This window comes from Panthera leo, chromosome D3 (genome assembly GCF_018350215.1).
Source record: "Panthera leo isolate Ple1 chromosome D3, P.leo_Ple1_pat1.1, whole genome shotgun sequence".
Taxonomy (NCBI): Eukaryota; Metazoa; Chordata; class Mammalia; order Carnivora; family Felidae; genus Panthera; species Panthera leo.
The window spans coordinates 21,565,512-21,588,436 of record NC_056690.1 but is presented as its reverse complement, the minus strand read 5'-3'; the positions used below and the strand labels follow the sequence as shown (position 1 = coordinate 21,588,436).

The 22,925-nt window shown below is 41.7% G+C and overlaps 1 protein-coding gene across 16 annotated transcripts in view; it reads left to right on the top strand.

The window, feature by feature from the left end:
- The window catches only part of SFI1 (SFI1 centrin binding protein), a 104,858-nt gene that overhangs the window by 54,495 nt on the left and 27,438 nt on the right, over window positions 1-22,925 (top strand). For 11 of the 16 annotated variants that reach the window (XM_042909496.1, XM_042909498.1, XM_042909504.1 and 8 more), the window contains 7 exons: window positions 758-860; window positions 10,754-10,910; window positions 12,275-12,436; window positions 14,259-14,329; window positions 15,658-15,750; window positions 17,795-17,892; window positions 19,259-19,325. In XM_042909496.1, the coding sequence (XP_042765430.1) occupies window positions 758-860; window positions 10,754-10,910; window positions 12,275-12,436; window positions 14,259-14,329; window positions 15,658-15,750; window positions 17,795-17,892; window positions 19,259-19,325 (751 nt within the window). The remainder of the gene's footprint in view (window positions 1-757; window positions 861-10,753; window positions 10,911-12,274; window positions 12,437-14,258; window positions 14,330-15,657; window positions 15,751-17,794; window positions 17,893-19,258; window positions 19,326-22,925) is intronic. The other 5 variants (XM_042909506.1, XM_042909501.1, XM_042909505.1 and 2 more) reach the window with 1 other exon arrangement.

Sequence of the window (22,925 nt, the reverse complement as noted above, 5' to 3'; positions counted from 1 at the left end):
TATTTAAAATTTATTTGGCAAATATTTTTGAATGCTTAATAAGTGTGCATTTCTATCAGAGTCTATGGGGGATGTTTTTACATAATTTTACTTATTTACGGGGCTTAAAATGTTCCTAGTCCTGTACTGGCTGCTGGGACTGAATTCAGGCAACTTGTAATCCCCTAAGTGCTTATAAAGGTAAGTAGTAATGTAAGATAGCTTGAGATTTTGAAGTGAGTGATGCTGCTAAGCATGGCCCAGGTTAGGGCGACATAAAGATTTTGCTAGGTTAGAGTGACCAAAGTGAGTGCCTCTGTAAAAAGCAGAGGTTGCAAACTCTCATTTCCTCATTACTGTTTTCCTACAGCTAATTAGAAAATAAGCAGAAAGGACGCCAAGACTGGAGATCTAAAAGCCATGTTTTTTGTAATTTGTTTTGTGAAATCTCCTGATTTTTTTTTTTTATGTTGGCAATAATTCATATTTTTAAACGTGTGTGGTTCCAAATAGAGCATGTCTGGAGTTTCTAAGACTGGAGCTGACCTTAGGAACCATCAGTTTCCAGCCCTAATTTAGCTGTTCTAGGACTGCTTCTCGTTTGTTTTTTTTTTTTTTTTTTTTTTTTTCCAGCAGTGGCTCCAAAGATGTCAGTCGAGATGGCACAGTGAGGGAATAGAGACTTGAGACGAGGGTCCAAGGCCCAGCCCTCATTGACCTTCTCTTTTCTGGGTGGCTTTTTTTTGACTGGTTCCATCTTTGGTTTGTTCTTTGACAGGGTGTGGTGGAGCCACTGGAGGCAGCAGCTGGGATGGGTCCGTGTGGGCCATGCCCTCCATGCATCAGCTGTGAAGCACAGGGCCCTGAGCCTCCAGCTGCAGGTGAGTGCAGCAGACTTTGGCATAGGTGTCTTCTGTCCATGTTGTCAAACCCCACAGCCACAGAGGGGAGGGTTGGATTCCCAAGAAGGCTGGCCATCATGCTGCTGCCTCTCTCCTAGGCCCTCCCTGCAGCTAAGGGGGTCAGGGGCGGTGGGCGGGGGTGGAGGGCAGAAGCAACATAGAAGGCTGGGTTCAATGGATAGAGGCTGCTATTAGGAATATGCTAGGGTCATCTGGGTGGCTCAGTCAGTTAAACATCCGACTTTGGCTCAGGTCATGATCTTGTAGTTGGTGAGTTCAAGCTGCACACCGGGCTATGTGCTGACAGCACGGAGCCTGGAGCTGCTTCAATCCTGTCTTCCATCTCTACCCCCACCCTCCCACTCAGGTGCACAGACACACATGCACTCTCTCCCTCTTTCAAAAATAAAATAAAAAACATTTAAAAAATATGCTTAAATGTGATTACCAATGGTTTGTATGGTGCATTTGCTAATCATGGAGCTGGAAAGGCATTTATGAATTAGTTACAAATATGATTAAAGAAACAACAGTATATTCTTTATTTCTTTATTGCTGTTTTCCTATAGCAAGTTAGAAAATAATGAGGGCAGAAAAGAAACTGAGACTGTAAAGAAAACCTGACTTCTAAATACAATTTTGCTTATATTGAGGTTTCTTTTGAGGATGCCACTAGCTTTTGGCCAGTAATAAAGGCCTAACATCTGTACTAAGACTATGCTGTGGTGAAGCTTTCTTATGACCTTTGATAGACTCTGAGTTTCTCTCAGTTCTTTGGTCTGCTGAGTACTTCTAGGGCCGCCATGTCAGTTATAGAGAATAGAACAGGGAATAGGGAATAAAAAGAAGTGACCTTTACTATATATAGGAGTAAATCTCTTTTTAATCTGACAACATGTTGCATCGTCAGTGCAAAGGTGTGCAGTATATGGAAATCACATGCAAATAGCATATACAATCATCTAGGTCAGGGGTCCACAGAGTGGCCCACATGTCATATTTGGCCTACAGTCTGTTGTAAATAAAGTTTTATTGGGATGCAGTTACACCTGCATTGTCCAAGGTTGCTTTCAGGCTACAAGGGCAGAGTTGAGTAGTTCCCACAGAGACTGTGTGCCATGCAAGTCTAAAATAGTTATTAATTGACTTTGAAGAAAAAATTTGCTCAGAGCACCTGGTTGGCTCAATTGGTTAAGTGTCCAGCTTCGGCCCAGGTCATGATCTCTTGGATCGTGAGTTTGAACCCCATGTCGGGCTCTGTGCTGACAGCACAGAGCCTCTGTGTCCCTCACTCTCTGTCTCTCCTCCTCTCACCTTTCTCCCAAAGAGCCACTCCGAGAGCCTATAAACCCATTCTGCTGGTGCTATTGCTCAGAACACTTCAGAATTCCCTTTTGATTGTTGTCTTCAAAGCTTGCAACGACAGATTTGACTGAATAATTTTAGTGAGAGCAGGTTTTCATGGTTAGTGGTTGGATTTAACGTATAAAACAACCCAAGGTTGGGGCACCTGGGTGGCTCAGTCGGTTGAGCGTCCGACTTCAGCTCAGGTCGCGATCTCGCGGTCCGTGAGTTTGAGCCCCGCATCAGGCTCTGGGCTGATGGCCCGGAGCCTGGAGCCTGCTTCCGATTCTGTGTCTCCCTCTCTCTCTGCCCCTCCCCCGTTCATGCTCTGTCTCTCTCTGTCTCAAAAATAAATAAAACGTTAAAAAAAAAAAAATTTAAAACAACCCAAGGTCATTCAGAGTCAAATTCCGTGAAAATTATGAATCATCAAGATCATATTAGTATATACGGGGCACAGGGTGTCTGGGTAGCTCAGTCAGTTGAGCATCTAACTCTTGATTTCAGTTTGGGTCATGATTCCACAGTTTAACAGGCTCTGCACTGATACTGTACAGCCTGCTTGGGATTCTCTCTTTCTAAATAAATAAATGAACTTAAAAAAAAAGATATTGATACGGACCAAAAGCTGTGTGAAACTCTTAAGACCAGATTTTATTATGCAGATTATGAGTAATAGTGCATTATGTCTAGTAAGTACCATATGGTTTACCAAGAATTTATACTTAAGTCATTTCTTTTAAGCCTCATGACATCTCTGAACTAGGCAGCATAGACATCATGAGATATGTGAAATTAAAAAAAATTTATCAATTTGTGTACCTCAAACATAGAAACACTGAATATAAAACCTTTATAAAAACATGAGCAGATACCCAAGTAACCACTACCCAGATTTAGAAGGTGTTCGCATTTTCCATACTTGTTCAAACACTGCTCAAGCCCTGCTCTTCCTCCATTCTGCCACCATCCATCCTCAGAGATGTCCCCTGCACTGATACAAGGTTATCATTCCCTTGTGTTCTTTTTCATTTGTAGAAATGTGTGCATACATACCACAAAGAAGAAATGTTCTGGTTTTGTGTAGTTAGGAAATTGATGAATGGTGTCATACTTGGCATTACTATGCAGCTTGCCTTTTTTATGCAACAGTATATTTTTGAGGTGTATCCTTGTAGGTATGTAGAGATCTATTAACCGTACACTATGCCATTGTATGAATAAGGTGCAGTTTATCTGCTTCAATAGTAGTCAGTATTTATGCTAATGATGGACTATTGATTACTTCTACATATTTTCAATTCCAAATGGTTCTGCAGAGAGCATTTTTAAACATATATTCTTGTGCAAGAGTCTGAGAGATTCTGTATTCTGGTTCCTGGAAATGACCTTGTTGGTTCATTGGGTATTCATCTCTCTGTCCTTATTAAGGATTGCCCAGTGTTGTGCCAATTTAAGTGCTAACGTTTCAGTTCTCATTTCTTTCTGCCTCCTTAGCACTGTGCATTGCCAGACTTGGTCATCTTCACCAATTTGATAGGTATGGAACAGTAATTCACTGTTGCTTTAATTTGTGTTTCACTGATTCCTGGTGAGGCCCAGCATCTTTTCAGATGCTTGTTTGCATTTGGGTTTCTGCTTTTGAGCTTGTTTACATTCCTCACTCTTTATTATGTTGGGTTATTTGACCTTTTTTTTTTTTTTTAATTTTTTAATGTTTATTTTTAAGAGAGAGAGAAGGAGATAGATAGAGCATGAGCAGAGGAGGGACAGAGAGAGAGGGAGACACAGAATCCTAAGCAGGCTCTAGGCTGCTCAACGCGGGGCTCAAACTCATGAGCTGTGAGATCATGATCTAAGCCGAAGTCTGATGCTTAACCGACTAAGCCACCCAGGCACCACCCCCCCTTTTTTTAAATACTGATTTGTGGACATTGTTTTAGATTCTGCTTACTAATCTTTTGACTGTTAGGGGTGCCTGAGTCTTGATTTCGGCTCAGGCCATGATCTCACGATTTGTGAGTTTGAGCCCCGCATCAGGCTCTGTGCTGACAGTGTGGAGTCTGCTTGGGGTTCATTCATTCATATTCTCTCTCTCTCTCTCTCTCTCTCTCTCTCTCTCTCTCTGTCTCCCTCCCTCCCTCCCTCTCATCTTCTTTCTCCCTCCCCCCTCAGGAATAAATAAATAAATTTAAAACAATAAAAACCAAAAGCTAATCTTTTGAGTGTTATATACTTTACACGTACTTTTTTCCAGCTTTTTAAAAATTTTTTTTTGCTTTGCCTATGATGCCTTTTTTTCCATACAGATATTATTAATTTCACCCTAGCCTAATTTATTCTTGTATCTTATGGGTTGGTCTTTAATATATTTTGGGTTTAATTTTATAAATCATGTGAAAAGGGTCTTAATTTGTCATTTTCCATATGGATAATTAATTGCTGCAGCACTATTTGCTGATTCATCCATCCTTTATCTTTTTTTTTTTTTTTTTAAGTTTACTTATTTATTTTGAGGCAGGGAGGGGCAGAGAGAGAGAGGGGGAGAGAGAGAGACTCCCAAGCAGGCTCTGCGTGGGGCTTGATCTCACAAATTGTGAGATCATGACCTGAACCAAAATCAAGAGTCAGATGCTTAACTGACTAAGCCACCTAGGTGCCCCTGTCCTTTATCTTTTTTATATGATTATTAATCTACTTTCACTATAAAGTCCCAGTTATTCATGGGTCTGTTCTGGGCTCTTCATTCCATTGGTCTGTATTTCTCTCTCTGAGCCAATACCACACTATTAATTGTGATTGAATAAAGCAGGTAAGAAAGACTACCTAGGTTTCTACCTCAATCACCTATTTGCTTTGTACCTTTTAATGAGTTACCTACCGTCCCTGTACCTTAGATTTTTTTATCTGTAAGTAGATAATAATAGTGCCTACCTCATAGGTTTGTTGAAGATTAAGTGTGATGATACATGTACTAGGCTTAGAGCAATACCTAGAATATGGAAAGCTCAGTAAGTGTTAGCTGTTTATTACTGTTTCTACTTTTACGAGCTATCTCTTAAGTCTTTATACATGAAAAAGGATGACCTGTTTTATTCTCGATCTTTGTAAAATCACCTTACCTATTCTTTTTACTCTTTCTTACTAATTTTAGGATCAACTGTCAAGTTCCACCTCTAAGCCTACTAGGATTTTTACTATAACGCACTGACTTTTTACATTAGATTGGGGAAAATTGTCATGTTTATGATACTGAGTCATCCCGTCCATGAACTTGATCCATCTTGTGATATGTTGATGAGCAAGAGAGGGAGAGTAGGAAGGATTAGGTCATGAAATACATAAGGAGGCAGAGACTGTAGGTTAGGTCTTGCAGGCTACGCCCATGAAGGCTTTGGTTCTTATTCCAGTGGAGGTAAGAAGCTGCTGGCTTTGAGCGAGGGTGATATGATCACACTTACTTCTTAATGGGATCCCTTTGGTTCATCATGTGCTGCCTTTTGGGAAGAAAGAGAGGTGTGTGTGTGTATGTGTGTGTGTGTGTGTGTGTGTACACACGTGTGTTTATATTTTTGAGAAGAACTAAGGGAAAAATAAGCCCAAAACTAACAAAAAGTGGTTACCCATAGGGGGTCGCAGGGAATAACGTGGAAACAAAATATTTCTGTGATTTTACTTTTTTATACAATTTTAACTTTGAACCGTGTAGGTATTTTATATAATTAAAAAAAACTACTCAAGTGAATCAAAAAGGAAAAAAAAACAATCCCTAGAATTTTGAGGCACACTAAAACAAACTTAAATTTGTAGCCATGACTATACAGAGAAAATAATTACTTCAAATAACTTTAAAATAGAATATTTTGACTGTTCATCCCTAGTGGGATGCATTCTAAGGACACAAAGAACTTCTAGGAAATCCAAAACCCGCATTCAGTAGTCTTATTGTTCATGGCAGGTTTAGAAACTATTATAGCTACATTGTGAAATAGAGCAAATGACTGTGGCAGTGGCATTGGGAATCATGATTTTCACTTTAAAAGAAAAGATTACAAATATAAAAGAAATTAAATAAAAAGCCCTGTCATCTGAGATTGGAAATGTAAATATCAATATGGACTTAAGATGTTTTTTAACCTTAAAAAATGTATTTCTAATTCTATTTACTGAAAAATTAGAAGCAATGAGTAGCGAGAATGTACGGCATTTAGCATTCCCAGTGCCCAAGTTATGGTCTCTGTTATGTCCTGGCTGAAAGGAACTGAGGCTTTTTGGAGAAATGGCTGATTCCAGGTCTAGAGCAGGATATGGACATCATAAGCCCAGGATATATTCTGCTGGAAAGTGAGGAAATTAGCAAAGGCTAATGGAATTGTGTCAGAACTCAGCCAAAAGACTCATAGACTTACGATAGAACAGTTGGGACCTCAGAAAGTAATGACTGCAGTGAATGAAAACACATCAAATATATAAAAATCCATGCATGTATAATGGGGGAGGAGGAACTCACTGGTCACATATTTGGGTTGTTAGAGCATTTACTCAATTAGAAAATTAATGAAAGCCTAGGTGGCTCAGTTGGTTAAGCATCCGAGTCTTGATTTCAACTCAGATCATGAGTGAGTCCCATGTTAGGCCGAGCACTGGGCATGGAGCCTGCTTGGGATATATTCATTCTCTCTCTCTCAAAAAAAAAAATAAAATTAAATTAATGAAAACAAAAAATCAAGCATTTTCCCTGCCTTTCCTGTATAAACTATATCTTTGCAAAACCAGAGGGTAGGCCTCTTTACAAAATTCCAGTTAGTAGATGCAGAAGGATTACTAGAATCAGAAAATCAGTTTTGCCACCCCTAATGAGAAAATGGATCTAAGCAGCAACCACTGACTGAGAAGACCATGAGGAAAAGTAATGGAGGGATCAGGCTAACTTCATCCGAAGCCACTGACAGTCTTGACATGGCTAAAACTGGGGCAGCCAGCCATGACGTGCCTCATGATGCGAGGTAGTGGGAGGCCCCAGCACCACTTGAGAAATGTTCTTGCCTAAAAATTTGAACATGACTCCAACCAAGTCTAACATGAATCTAACTATCAGTTCCCAGGAAATATAGGGATCAAGGAGAAAAGTCAAAGACCCTTGCTGAGACAATCAGCCAAATCTAAAATGTGGGACATGTTTAGTGTCTCTGAAAAATTGGTTGCATGAAAGAGGAAAAGAGGCAGGAAAGAAAACTGTCCCATAAAAAGGAGAGATTTAAGTGACATAACCAAAATAAACCAAAAAGGATCGCTCTGGCTATGTAACCAAACCACGCAAGTGTTCATCCATCCAATGCACAGCAAGCCAATAAAAACTGATACCAAACTTTTGCTGTGAAGAAAGATAGGCTACTTATTAGTGTGGCACCACCCAGGAGAACGAGAAGGTAATGTTCAAAAGTCCCAAACTGTTTTGGGCACCTGAGTGGCTCAGTTGGTTAAGCATCCGACTTCAGCTCTCTGGGCTCTCTGCCGTCCGTGCAGAGCCCACTTTGGATCCTCTGTCCCCCCTCTCTCTGACCCTCCCCTGCCTGTGCTCACTTGCTCGCTCTCTCCCAAAAATAAACATTAAAAATAAATAAATGAAACAAAAGTCCCAAACTCTCTAATGGCTTTACAAGCAGGGGTTTTTAAAGGGTGAAAATTCAGGGTAAGGGTCTCAGGGTCTTGGATCACACTTGATTAGAGTTAGGTCAGCTATCACATTTCCTTCCTTGATCATCTTGTCCCTTTTGGCATCTCCCAGTCTGGTTTCAGTGTGATTGTAGTGAGATGGTCGTTCTGCTTCAGGGACCCGGTCGTTCTGCATTATGGGCCTGGAACTGCAAAACATTCTTAGGGATTGCATTAGCGATGTCATCTCTAGATTACAAAGGCAAAAGTTCTACATCCTGTGACTATCACTAAGCTGCAAATTATTATTTTTTTTCTGGCAAACACAGCACATTGTTTTTGTTATCTCAGGCAGAACAGCATCCCACAGAGTTGTTGAGAGGCAAGTTTATGTTACTCCCTGAGGCATCTTTACAGGTTTTTTTAAATAATAAGTAGGGGCTACGTGACTCTGGTCAGAGGCAGCTAGAAGCCATATGTCTAAATTGTGGGTTCCAGGGAGGCTTGCATCCCTGGTTTCAGCTGTTGTGTTAAGAATAGACCATAAAAGATCAAGAATGAAAGCAGGGAGAGCAGTTAAGAAGCTATTACAAAATCCCAGGTGGGATTCTAGACAAGGAGGATAGCAAGATGGTGTTGGATTCTAGGTATACCTTGAAGGTAATGCTGACAAGACTCGCTAACAGATGGTTAAGACGTAAAGCTTCAGAGAAAGAGTCCAAGGTGACTCCTAGGTTTCTGGCCTAAGTAACTGGAACAGTGGAGTTGCCATTTAGTAAAATGGGGAAGATGGAGGGGAGTTAGCTCCATTCTGAGCTTTGTGTCTTCAGCCTATATTATAGGCCTTTTGAACATCCTCAAGGAAATGTGAAGGAAGCAGTTGAATATATGTGGAGTATGGAGGGCAGGTCCAGACCTGAGATGTAAATTTGGGAGTTCTTGGCATGCAGTTGGTATTCAGTCATGAAACTGCATCAAAGGACAAAGGGAGTGAGTATAGCTTGGGGGGTCGTGGCGGGAGGGCGATTAGTCCCAGGACTGAGCCTGGGAGGAATAAAGGCGAAGGTAGCCTGGAGAATCTGCAGGCCTGATTGGCCATGTCAGATGCTTCTGGCAGGCCAGGGAAGGTGAGGAGTGGAATTTGACCTTTGGATTGAGCAACGCGGAGATCATTGATGCTCTTGGTAAGAGCAGTTTCAGTGAGCCTGATGGGGAGAGGATTCATGAAGGCCTTCCTGGGAGAAGAGAAATTAGAAAATAGACCCTTCTTTTGAGGAGTTTGGAAAGAAAAGAACTCCAGTGTTAGCTGGATGGCAAAGTGGTGGTTTGCTTAGGAATCTGATTTATTCCTTCCGGGTAGTGTTTTTTGTGACAGTAATCTTTTCCCCACAGCTTTTTATTTTTGACAAACACCAAATGACAGATACTATATTCTCTTCACTGGTTTATCCTATTGCTAACATCTTCCTACATTTGCTTTCTCTAAGTATATCAATATATTTCTTTATATTTTCTGAGTCGCTTAAAGTTGCAGACATAAAAGTTTACCCTAAATATTTCAGCTTCTATCTCCTACAAAGATGTTCTTCTATATAATCACAATATCATTATCATATCTAAGACATTCAATATTAATATGGTAATATCTACAATACAATTCATATTTAAACCGTAGATTATTGCTATTTTACTGTCAGGTCCAGGGTCCAATCAGAGGTCATCTGTTGTTTTCGGTTGTCATATCCCTGAAAGGATTTGCGTTTTAGGATTGGAGAAATAATAGCACATTCATACGCTGATTTTAAAAACCTAGTAGAGGGTGAAAACCAATGATGCAGAAGGGGGAGAAATTGCCAGTGATGAACCTGAGAAGGTGAGAGACATGGGATGTATCCATAGTCGGGGGTGAACTTCTGATGGAAGGGAGTATGGATACTTTATTCAGAGTAGCCAGAGAGAAGGCAGAGCCTGTGGGTAGGTGGGTAGGTAGATGTGAGAGAAGCTTGAGAAAATTCTCTTTTGATAGCTTTTATTTTCTTGGTGAAATAGGAAGAATGGTATTCAGCTGAGAGGAAGGAAAGGAGAATAGGTGTTACAGGTTTAAGAAAAGAAGGTATGAAGTTGTCATCTGAGACTGTCATCTTCAAACTAGGGCATGCATATAGCTAGGCACACATGAAGACTTTGCTAAGGGTGCACAATTATGGATAGTTTTGAGGGAATCCTTTTGTAGACCCTCAACTTCTGCAGGTCACACTTCCCAGAAACTAATGTGCCTGAGACGATAGGCTTCCTCCCACTTGGGAGAGAAAGGCAGACCCTCGTCTATCCCAAATCTGAATTAAATATATCACCCCTTGGATTGTCACAGCTTCTTGTCTGTTCGTTGATTTTATTATATTCCTCTTTTTCCTTGTTGTTCTTTTAAAAAAATTTTTTTTAATGTTTATTTATTTTTGAGAGAGAGACAGAGACAGAGCATGAGTGGGGGAGGGGCAGAGAGAGAGGGAGACACAGAATCTGAACCAGGCTTCAGGTTCTGATTCTGAGCTGTCAGCACAGAGACTGACATGGGGCTCGAACCCACAACTGTGAGATCATGACCTGAGCCATAGTCGGACCCTTAACCCACTGAGCCACCCGGGCACCCCTCCTTGTTCTTAATCCAGAAAATAAATTACTTTCTGGAAGTAGAATGTCCTTCTTAAAGAGCCTTTCACTGCAAATTTCTATAGCTCATGATCCTGCTTGGGAGTTGTTACTTCCTTGTTTCTAGTTTTAGCTTTGTATCTCAGTTTCTCTTTTCCCTCACCAGTACTTCACCTCTGTTTTCCTGCCTCTCCTTTGATTGTTGCCTTTTCTCTGGTTTTCAGGCTTGGTCACAGTGGCAGGAACAGCTCCTGTATGTCCAGAAGGAGAGACAGAAGATGGTCTCCGCAGTGAAATACCATCAGCATTGGCAAAAGTGGAAATCCCTGAAGGCCTGGCTTGGATACCTGCAGGTCCGCAGAGTGAAGAGACAGCAGAAGGGTGAGCAGGAAGTCCCAGGCTCCAGAGACAGAGGATCATGTCACAATTTACAGTCTTCTGCCAGTGGTGCTGCTCTTTATTAGGAGAGATATAACCAAAGGAAAAAAAAAAATAGAGATAACCACATTATGCCACAAATTTTGGAAAAAAGAGATTGAGGAGGAACATACATCATCTTCAATTCACATTTAAGTTATTTCCTTCTGGCCTTTTCCACTAAAAATATTTTTTTTTCAACAGGGTTTAATTATTACATAAATACTGTGATTATTTATGATTAATAGGATACATACAACTTTGTATCTTTTTCTACACAACTAAACATTTTCCTATGTCTTTCAATATTCTTCATAAATGTTATTTTTTTAATGATTGTCTGCATTTTGTAGGATGGCTTATCTTAATCTATTTAGCCACTCTTGTATCTATAGATATTTGGATTGTTTCTACTTCTCCCCAATTATGCAACCCATGTGATTTAGGATATTGAGGGTTTTTTTAACCACTATTCTCATGGTTTAGTTTCCCAATTAGAGTTCAGAAGTAATAACACACTGACCATGATCGTTGGTACTTTCTGTACTTTGGTTTCTGGAGCCCACACAGAAGTGAGTCAAGCAGCGTGCTAGACAGGGCTGGCTTTCACCCAGGCCTCCCTCCTGGGCTGCCAGGCCAGCAACTGCCTTTTGGGAGAGTTTGAATGTGTCTGTCTGAGGATAATGAAGGAGACCCACTGTCTGGTTGCCCAAGCCTGGAAGGTGAAGGCATGAAGCTATTTAGCATGATAAGCTGTTATTTAGGCACTGACTAATGTGCCTCTCTTTACAGCATTTGAATTCCAGGACCAATTCCCTTCCACTTCCTGGACTTCAGTTCATCAGGCCATTAGCTAATTAGTATTAAAAGCAGGTGACTGGCAGCCAGGATCAGTCTGGCTAAAAGCTCGAAAAACACCTTTGCCAGCATGGTGACCAAGTTGTGTCATTGAGTCAACCCCTGAAGTCCCACCCAGGAGACATCAGTAAAGAGGCAAATGTGAAAGAGTCTTCTTTGAAAGCAGCCGCCACCATTCCTGGTCATCAGTAGTTAAGTGGAAGCCTCAACTCTTTAATAGAACTGATTTTGTAACATCCTCCTCCCTAAAATTACAGACCTTTTCTCTTTCCTTGGAGAGAAGAAGTGTAGCTAAGGGCTTCCAAATTACCCTCCCCTGCCTAAAAAAACTTTTATTTTAGAATTCTTTGTAAGAACATCCTCGAATCCCTGCTGTCTGCCAGTAGTAGGGTGCAGCTTATCTTAAAGATGCTTCCAGCTCATCTCTCAACCTTGCAGGGGGCAGCACGTAGTTACTTTCTTTGTTGCAGACATGGCTGAGCGATTCCACCGGGTCACTGTGCTCCAGACACACTTCTGTGATTGGCAGTGGGCCTGGGAGCGGAAGGAGAGTTTGTATGCTGTGCACGCACGCGTGGAAGGGCTGGCCAGGAAGATGGCAATGCGGCGGGCCTTTACTCATTGGAAACACTGTATCCTTTTCAGTCACCCAGCCCTATCCATCACCACAGCCAGGGCATCATGAGCTCAGCAGCCTTTGAGACAAAGGGCAGGAGATATTTGGAAAACAATTACTGACAATATAAGGTGGTCCTGATCTCTGTTTTCTTTTTAAAAAATTTTTCACTGGACATGTGCTTACAAAAGAGTATGTGTAGTACACATTAACAGTTTAATGAATGGTATTAAAATACTTATGTACCCACTACCCAACTTAAAAATTAGAACCTTGCTGGGGTGCCTGGGTGGCTCGGTCAGTTAATTGTCCAACTTCGGCTCAGGTCATGATCTCACGGTTCGTGAGTTCGAGCCCCACATCAGACTCTGTGCTGACAGCCTGGAGCCTGCTTTGGATTCTGTGTCTCCGTCTCTCTCTGCCCTTCCTCCACTCGTGGTCTGTCTCTCTCTCTCTTTCTCTCTCTCTCAAAAATAAATAATAAAAAAACATGAAAAAATTAAAAAAAAAAATTAGAACCCTGCCGATTTGCTAACACTGTTCATCCTTGATTGCATTCCCTTTCCTCCCCCTCAGTGGTAATCCCACTATCCTGAATTTTATGTTGCCATTTCATTGCTTTTCTTTACCCACTAGGTGGTGGAAATAGCCATGGCTGTGTGTTTCTTGGCAGCCCTAACATTATGATCATAGTTTCCATTTATTGTGCTTTACCATGTACAGACTATGCATTATCTGTTTAACCCTCATAGCAACCCTGTGGAGTAGATGTCAGTATTTCCATTTTATAGATAAGGAAACCGAGATTCAAGGGGGCTCAATTATTGTCAAAGTCACAGTGTATCATTGGGCAGAGCCAGGAGCTTTTAACCCAGGCATTTGACTCTGGTGCTTTGACTCCTGTGCACATGTCCATAATCACTGCCCTCATTACAGTATGTGCCCAGATGTGCAGATTCAGTCAAGGAGGTGGGGCTTGAGCTGACTTTGTCCTCAAGGATCACCTAGCAAAGTCGGGAAGAGTGTTTCAGGTGGAAGGAATGGTGTTTACACATAGATGAAGAAAAGATCCAAGGGCAGTGACAGGGATCTGTTACAGAGCTGTGGGGGTGTGGATGGCTGTTGGGCAGTACAGGTAGATGCAGGCTAGGGAACAGCTTGTAGAGCCCTGGATGCAGTGGTCAGGAATTTGGGCTTTCTCCTGATGGCGCTGGGGATCCTCTGGAGGTGTTTAAGAAGAGAAGTGATGGAGCAGGTTTGTACTTGAGAGGTCTGGATTACAGGGCAAAGCTGGCACGAGGAGAGCAGTTACATGAGACTCTCGCCAGTCTGTGTGAGGAGCAAGTCAGATGCACTGCAGGGCATCAGGAGTGGGAACAGAAAAGCAGGAGAGATTTCAGAGGAGACCAGATGGACTTGGCAGCCCAGTAGATGGAGAGAGTGGGAGGACAAGGTTTGAAAATAACTCCAAGGTTTTTAGCTGAAACATCTGACTGGGGTTTTGGTGCCAAAACAAAGGATGCAGGAAGACAGGAGAGCTTTAGATAAGGTTACTTGCAAATGTTTACTGTAATTCGTGGCAATTTATCTCAACTGTTCTTGCCTGTCATCAAATGGGCATCAGAAGAGAGAAAGGCAAGGCCAACTGTTTGATAAGCAACTCACAGTTTCCCTTTGCCTCCTCCTCTTCCTGGGATCATCAGGAGGAGGCAGAGGTGGACGTAGGCCACCTGGCATGCCTATTTTCCCTCAACCCAGGACCCTCCCGATGGGTCACTGGGTTGCAGTGTGCTGGGGTGGGAACACTTTTGAGATGAAAGGCCTTAACTCCCTGGCGGATGTGCTGCTGTGCACTGAAGAAGCGGCCCAGTGGAAGGCGGCAGAAGATCACAGCAGACACAGCTTGCTGGTGAGAACACGGAAGCCTCTCAAGGCCTTTTTTTTTTTTTCTTCTTCAGGAACTGCCAAAGTTTTAGTGTTTAATCTTTAACAGCACAACTGACCAAGGTCCAAGATGTGACATTACCATGTTTAAAAAACTCTATAAACTAATTATAAAAACTATAAACTAATTATATAGTATGTGATAAGAAGAAAGCACATTTTGTAATAGAAAGCCTATCTACACATAGGAGTTGCTTCAAAACCATAGTTACCAACCCTGCTTAACCATCCACTTTTGGGGAACCCAGGCCCACATAATGCTCTTCAAGTATATCTGGTTGTGGGATTAGCTTCACTCAAGAAGCTCTGTTCCATTGTATGTGTCCCTGTTTTCATTTTGGATAAGAAATGGTAATGGTGTGGGGTCAGAGGGTCTGGAGTTGTAAGGGAAACTTGGAGGTGATCTAGTACTGCACTTTTTTACATGGTGGGCCCTCTTTTTCTTCTTTTGTTTTTAAGTACTCTCTACTACACCCAATATGTGACTTGAACTCACGACCCCAAGAGCAGGCCCTCTTTTTAATTGTGGGAACCTAGTCTGTGAAATCAATCAACGTAGAAATTCTGCGGATGAAGCAGAGTCTGGGGAGTAGTCCCTCTTCTGCTGCTCTCCCCAACCCTCACCACATAAGGAGATCTTCAGACACTTTCAGGAGCCTCTGGGGTTCCACAGACCACAATATGAAAACCCCTAAACGCTTCACTTCTGTCTCAGAAAACTGGAGCCCAGGGCATTGGAGAATAGGCTTTGCTTAGGTGACATGTGAGGCAGTATTGCTGGAGCTGGAGCCAGTCTCGCATCTTGCCCCTACCCCTACCCCAGCCCCCCTAACTCACCAAGGCTTCCCTCTCCTCCTTTTATTCTATTCTACAAAACTACTTTCTAATTGTATAAGTGTGCATGTTGACACCCCCTCCACACACACATGGCTTGAAAAAAACACACCATAAGCTAAAAGTCTGTCTCTTTTTCTGAGAGGCAAAGTTGATGTTTTTAACCTTTGTCTGTAGTGTTCCCTCTGGGCCATGGTATCTCTCCTGGTCAGAGGTGAGGGTGTGTTTGTTCTTGTGCAGTAACAGTGGACAGCGGAGGATCAGTTAGACAGCTATTTATTAAGTGCCTACTGTGTGGGCTGGCTTGTATCAGACTCCCAACTGAATCTCAAAGCAGAAAGGATCCCAGGGACATGGGAGCAGCTGTGAATATCCACGACTGAGCCTCTGGCTTAGCTGCTCTTACTTTTACAGATGCTGCTGATTTGTAACTAGTTGTGTCCTTCCTTCTATTCACAGCACTTCTGTTTTCGAGCCCTAAAAGACAATGTGACCCACGCCCGTCTCCAGCAAATAAAAAGGAACCTTGCTCACCAGCAGCATGACATAATGGTGAGGGTCATCTGTATGAAGGGACCTCTGATGGCCATTGTAGAGTTTTGTCCAGACTTTTTAGACTCCAAAACCTTAGTGTCCATTTTCTCTAGTTAGCCATACTGGCTAACTCTTGGTTTTCCCTAATCTCATTTTGTATCTGTTTGCTCAGAAACTTGATAGCAGACTCAGAGGTCAGGCTCCTGATCTAGGGAATACACTTTGAGTCTTGCATTCCAGGTGGTGTTTGCACTGGGAATCTGTTGTCTTCAGTGGTTGGTTTACCTGAGGGCAACAAACATCCTATCTCTACTTATAGATCGCGTTTCTGGGTTTAGGAGGATGGGGTTTTTTGGTTTTGTTTTTCATTATGAAAATGTTCAAACATACAGAAAAATATAAAGAACAGTATAATGAACATTTATATACTTACAATCTAAATTCAAATATTAGCTGATTATTAATATTTACATTTTTTTGCTGAATCATTTTAAAGTAAATTACAGACAACATGAAACATTACGCCTAAACTTTGGCATGCATCGCCCAAAAATAACATTTTCCTTCATAACCACAATATCATTGTCATCCTTAATAAAATGAACAGTAATTCCCTAATTTGATCCAATGCCCAGCCAATATTCAGATCTTCACAGTTGCCCTCAAAATGTCTTTATAGATGTTTTTTTCAAACCAGGATCCAATAAAGGGTTGGTGACTCACTATATTTGGTTATATCTTTAAGCCTCTTAATAACAGCCCTCCTCCTTCTACTTCTTTTGTTTAACATGTTTATTTTGTAATTGTAGTAAAAAAAAATAACAAAATTTATCATCTTAACCACTGTCAAGAGTACAGTTCAGTGACATTGAGCACATTCCCATTATTGTGCAACCATCACTGCCATCCATCTCCAGAACTTTTTTCATCTTGAAAAACTAAAATTCTGTCTCCATCAAACACTAACTTCCCACTCTTCTCCCCCCTCCACCCCCAGCACCTGACAACCACCTTTCTCCTTTCTGTCTCTATGAATTTGACTACTGTAGGAACCTCATATTTACAGTACATGCCCTTTGTTTGTTTTAGCGTTTATTTTTGAGAATCGGAGACTGAGCATGAGCAGGGGAGGGGCTGAGAGAGAGGGAGACACAGAATCTGAAGCAGGCTCCAGGCTCTGAGCTGTCAGCACAGCTGAGATTATGACATGAGCCAAAGTCAGATGCTTAGCTAAGCCACTCAGGTGCCCCCAGTACATACCCTTTTGTGACTGACTTAGTTCACTTAGCATAAGGTGTACTTTTTTTTTTCAATCACACTGATTTTTGGAAAAGGAGGGCCAACTATTTTGTACAGTATTCCATACTCTCGATTTATCGGTTTCCTTGTGATGCCATTTCATCTTTTTTTAAAATATTGTTCGTGTAAACTAACGGTTAGATTTAAGGGCTTGATTAGACTGAAGTTAAACTTTTTTTCTTTTTTTTTTGGCAAGCCTATTTCATAGGCAGTAATATCTGATAAGATCAGTTTTAACTTTTAAAATGGCATTGTTGGGGCACCTGGGTGGCTCAGTTAAGCATCCGACTTCAGCTCAGGTCATGATCCCATGGTTCATGAGTTTGAGCCCCGCATCAGGCTCTGTGCTGACAGCTCAGAGCCTGGAGCCTGCTTCGGATTCTGTGTCTCCCTCTCCCTATCTCTCTCTCTGCCTGTGTGCCCCTCTTCTCTCTCTCTCAAAAATAAAACAAACAAACAAAAAAAGATAAAATGCCATTGTCTTCTATGAGGCCCAGATGAGGAATAGCTTCAGCTTCTTCATTCTGATTTCCATAAACTGGAAAATCCATCTTTTTGCCTTTTATGTTGGCCCACAATAGCTCTGTATAGCTTAGCTGTAAATATTTTGTAAACCTGTTATATGTTGGGTACTCCTGGCTAAGGTAATTCCTGCTTTGGGGGAACTTGTAGTCTTTTGGGGTAAGGATTTGCTAATAGATTAAGAGAGATCATTTTACCTTTTGGCTTAATAAACCTCTGTTTCCTTCCTGTTTTACTTCAGCTGCTGCACAGGTTCTGGAACCTCTGGCAGTCTCGAATTGAGCAGAGGGAAGAGAGGGAGCAGCTCCCCTCACTGCGTGCTGCCTGGGACCACTGCAGGTAGGAACTCTGGCCTTCTCCTAGGGCTCTCTGGGGACTGACTCGCTGCACTCCAGAAGTGAGCACTTATTGTCCCTGCATGACTAGGCAGATTCAGAAAGGCCCTGCTATAAACCAGCAGTTCCTGAGCTTGCATTTTCCTTTTAGCTCATCAGATGAGAGGTGGAGTGAAGATGTTTGTGTTGGTTCTTGGTCACCATAGTTTAAAGTATGTACCTGCTGGTTCTCTGCCTCAATCCTTCAGGCTGCAGTGACGTTCACATCTTAGAATTCATGCATTGGTAGTGTTAAAGAGAAGGTTTAGGCGAGTGAGTATTTGTGGCTTGGTCTTGAAGAATGCAGAGAGTGTCTTGAGTTTTTTGGAGTTAATTATTCAATTAAAATAAATAAGCACTACATGTCTGTGAGGAATGCAGGTATAAAGTGAAAACTGAAAGCTCTCTGAATCCCTCCAATTCCTAAGTCCAATTCATTAGGTTCTTCAGAGGGAACCACTGTTCACTTTCTTGCTGCCAGAAATGTTCAACGTGCCCTCCTCCCCAGTAGTATAATCAACTTAATTCGCATAGTTGTAGGTCCCATTTTGGAGCACTTTTTTAATGAGTTGTTGAGAATCTCATTATTTAACTAAATTTGGAGTTATCAGGGTCTGTCATTGCTCTAAATCCTGGTTTACAGAACTGAATGTGGTTCTCACTCTTAGTATCACTTTTGTGAAAGGAGCTTGTCACAGACCCAGGTGGTCCTACACAAGCCCCAGACTAGTCATAAAACCAGAAAGTTCAGGATAGTTAGGGGATTTCATATGTATTACTCAAGTTCCAGAGACACTGTGCTTGGTGATCTACTTAGGTTTGTAAGAAAGTTGTCAAAATTTGGGGGCAAGCCACAGCCCAAAATCGGGTTGACAGATTTCATGTTGAATAATAGGTTCTTATTTCTCTCTCTCCCAGAGTGAAACCCATGGGGTGCCTTTAATGCTAAGATGTAACCACACCCAGACTTTCCAGTCTTAAAAAAACAAGCAACATTTATATTTTTATTTTATTTTATTTTATTTTAATTTAATTTAATTTAATTTTATTTTATTTTAATATTTCATTTCATTTCATTTACTTACGAGAGTGAGTGTGCATGGGAGCAGGGGCAGAGCAGAGGGAGAAAAAGATTCTTAAGCAGGCTCCATGCTCAGCACAGAGCCCGATGCAGGACTTGATCTCACAATTGTGAGATCGTGATCTGAGCTGAAATCAAGAGTCAGACACTTAACCAACTGAGCCACTCAGGTGCCCCCAAACAGCATTTTTAAGACCCAAAGCCTGAAAGTGCAATAGGCAATACCTTGGTGTTATGTGTTTTATTTCAGAATAACGTTGCTATGCAAGTGTATCAAATTGTGGTTACTGTATACTCAGAAGAGACGATACAAGCAGGTATGGAGTACTTCATAGTAGATAATTCCACTGGGTTACATTCTTGGATCCATTTGCTTTGGAAAGATTCTTGGAAAAGACCTATACTAAGGGGTCTTAGTGTTCTGATTTGGAAGAGGGGTTGCTGTAAAAAGCTCAAAGGTATTTCCCCCAGATCCCTCTAGTGACATTGGAAAGTTTCCATAAGCCCCATTCCTTCATCTGCTGGGAAAACGCACATGCTGAGAGTGATGAACTCTTAACCAGCCATTCCATTCACATCATTACTCACTTATTATATTAGGTGGCCAACCTTCAGGAAGTACTGGAAAAGGTACAGAACGTAAGTGCTGTGTCTGAGCGCTAAACAGTGTGAGACCTGTACCCACAGCAGGTGGGAGGATGTGAGGGTCAGGCTGGCAAATTAGTAAAGGTAGATTGAGAAAGGATTCAGTTCCATTTTTTTAAAGTTTTATTTAAGTAATCTCTACACCTGACGTGGGGCTCAAACTCACAACCCCGAGATGAAGAGTTGCATGCTCTTCTAACTGAGCCAGCCAGGCACCCTCTAATCAGTTCCATTTAAGAAAGACTCATTTAGCATCTGCTGTACCTCAGACACTGCTAAGCACTGAGAATACAGTTGTGATACAAACCAAGTAAAATTCCTGCTCCCGCAGGCCTTGTAATTTAGCACCAGGGTGGCAAATTAGCTGTAATGATGGGAGCAGCTGTTGAGAGTGCTGAACCAAGGATTTCAAGGCCACCTTTAGGCTTGGGGGAATTTGTGTTCAACTGATAATGTCTGCATGGGCATTGCAGTAGTAAGTGGTGCTGCCCATGGCTCTTTTTGGCCATCCATGGTGAAATGGAGGAAGACACAAACCAAACTCCTGCCAGTTGTTTTTCTGCTGCCTTCTCCACCCCCACCACCGTCTGCTTCTAAAGTCTAACACATGAATCTGAAGAATTTGGCTGTTTCCTCATAGTGTTGAGATAGAATCTGAATTTTCTAACAAGGTGTACAAACTCCTTTGGGAGCTGGTCTCTGGCTGTTTCTCTGCCCTTTCCTATTACCACTCTGTTCCTTCATAACAGCTAAGCTGCAAGTCCTTCCCTGAATGTGCTTCTCACTGTACCTGCACTTTTTTTCTTAAGTTTACTTATTTATTTTGAGAGAGAGAGATGGCAGGGGAGTGGCAGAGACAGGGAGAGAGAATCACAAGCAGGCTCCGTGTTGTCAGCACAGAGCTCAGTGTGGGGCTTGATCTCACAAACCATGACATCATGACCTGAGCCAAAATCAAGAGCTGGTCGCTTAACCAGCTGAGCCACCCAGGCATCTCTGTACCTGCACTTCCCTGTCCCTCCTACCTGTTCAGCTCAGGTGCTACCTCTTTCCCCAGCGCCACACCATGTGTGGTTTTACCAGCATATTCATCATATCATTATGTAGGTGTCTACATGCCTCTCTCCTGCCAGACTGTGAGCTACTTGAGGGTAGACCCTGTCTCTTTCTTCTCAGCTCGACAGTGTTGACAAAGGGAACGTGCCAACTAATGTTTAGACAAATGAATGAACAAACAAGTTAACAGACAGACTGCCATTGGTTGCTTTGGAGTTTTTCCTAAAGATCATCCCAATTCTTGCTCTTTGGGTGGTACCAGCCTAGGGCATCATTTGCCTTCCACACCTGGAAAATGCTTAGAGTTGCTGCATTATTTGACATTCCTTTGGATGATGTGGCTGTTTCTGAAAGGATGTTGCCACTTGGTCTCTTAAGCTCATTTAATGCAAGCTCACCAGAAGATAGAGACCTTTTAGAAAAAGAATCTGCTTGCTAGGGTTGAAAAGTGTTTATTTAAGGTGGAAAAGAAACAGAGAGTCTCCTATTTTCCTCCTGGAAAAAGAGAGTCCCTGGACACTGGGACCCAGCATTGGTGGAAAGGTCAAGGCAAGTGTCAGTGTTCTTATCTCTCACACTGCTCTTACATGGCCTGCATAATATAGAAGGTCTGAAAAATAGTAAGAGCCCTTGCTTAGTTGCTGTTGGATTTTTTTTTCTTTTCAAATCTTTAGCTAACAATCTGAACGTCATCTAAGGAGATGACATCAGAGAACATCAAGTTCTTTAGGGAGAACATCAGTTCTTTCTATTTCAGGCAAAGATAAAAATATTATTCATTGTGGGTTTCTTTCTTTTTAAAAAGTAATACGTAAAGAATGGCAAAATGTTTGCTAATTGTTGGGGCTAGATGGTAAGTTCATGGGGATTCATTATAGTATTGCTTCTACTTCTGTTTACATTTGAAAATGTAAATGCCCTTAAGCAATATATAGACATTATAATTTGAGAAGTGTAGGAATACATAAAAGAAAAAAAAAATAAAACACCCATAGTCTTAAGATAACATTTGGTGAGTAAGTCTGGTATCTTTTTTCCTCCGTGTGTGTGGGAGTATGTATATCATATATTCACACACACACACATATGCTTACTGTTCAGTTATCTGTTGCTATGTGAAAAATCACCCCAAACCCAGTGGCTTAAAAAAAACAACCATTTTGGGGCGCCTGGGTGGCTCAGTCGGTTAAGCGTCCGACTTCGGCTCAGGTCACGATCTCGCAGTCCGTGAGTTTGAGCCCCGTGTCGGGCCCTGTGCTGACTGCTCAGAGCCTGGAGCCTGTTTCAGATTCTGTGTTTCCCTCTCTCTCTGACCCTCCCCCGTTCATGCTCTGTCTCTGTCTCAAAAATAAATAAACATTAAAAAAATTTTTAAAAAAACAACCATTTTATTACGCCTATGGATTCTGTGGGTCAAAAATTGAAAGAAGACATAACAAAGGTGGTTGGTCTTTGCTCCATGATTACTGGGGCCTCAGCTGGGAAGTCTGATGGCAGGGCATTAGGATCATCTAGAAGTTTCTTTACTCACATGGCTGGTTCCTGGACTGGAATAACTCGAAGACTGAGCTCATCTGGGATTGTTAACCAGAGCACCTACATCAGGCCTCTCTGAGAGGCTTGGATTGCCTCACGCATGATGATGGTGGCCTCAGGGCGGTCAGACTTCCTGTGTCGCTGCTCACTCCAAAAGTGTCACAGTGAACCAGACACAAGCTGTGTGGCCTTTCATGACCTAGCCTCCGAAGTCACATGTTGATATTTTCACCATTCTCTGTTGGTCAAAGCAGTCACTATCCTGCCCAGATTCAAGGGGATGGGACTTTTCAGTAAAGGAAGACCCAAGAATTGGAGGTCCTGTTTTAAAATCTACCACATGTTTTATCCCAAAGTTTTGGATCATGAAGGCATATGTATTTTTTTATGTTGGTTTTCTGTCTTCCTACTGATATTTAGTGATATAGTAGTAGCCTTTCATAATTACATAAAAATTTAAAGAATCTGTATTGCAAATGAACATCATAAACAAAATCAAAAGATATATTACAGGGTGGGAACAGTGTTGTTAACACACATGACAAAGAACTGATAAATTTTGTAAGGTTCAAAAAGCCCATTTATATCACTGAGGTAAGCACTGGCAGATGTAAAACAGGCAATGGTATGAACACTTAGTACATAGGACAAAACATTTAGATATATGCATGTATATATGC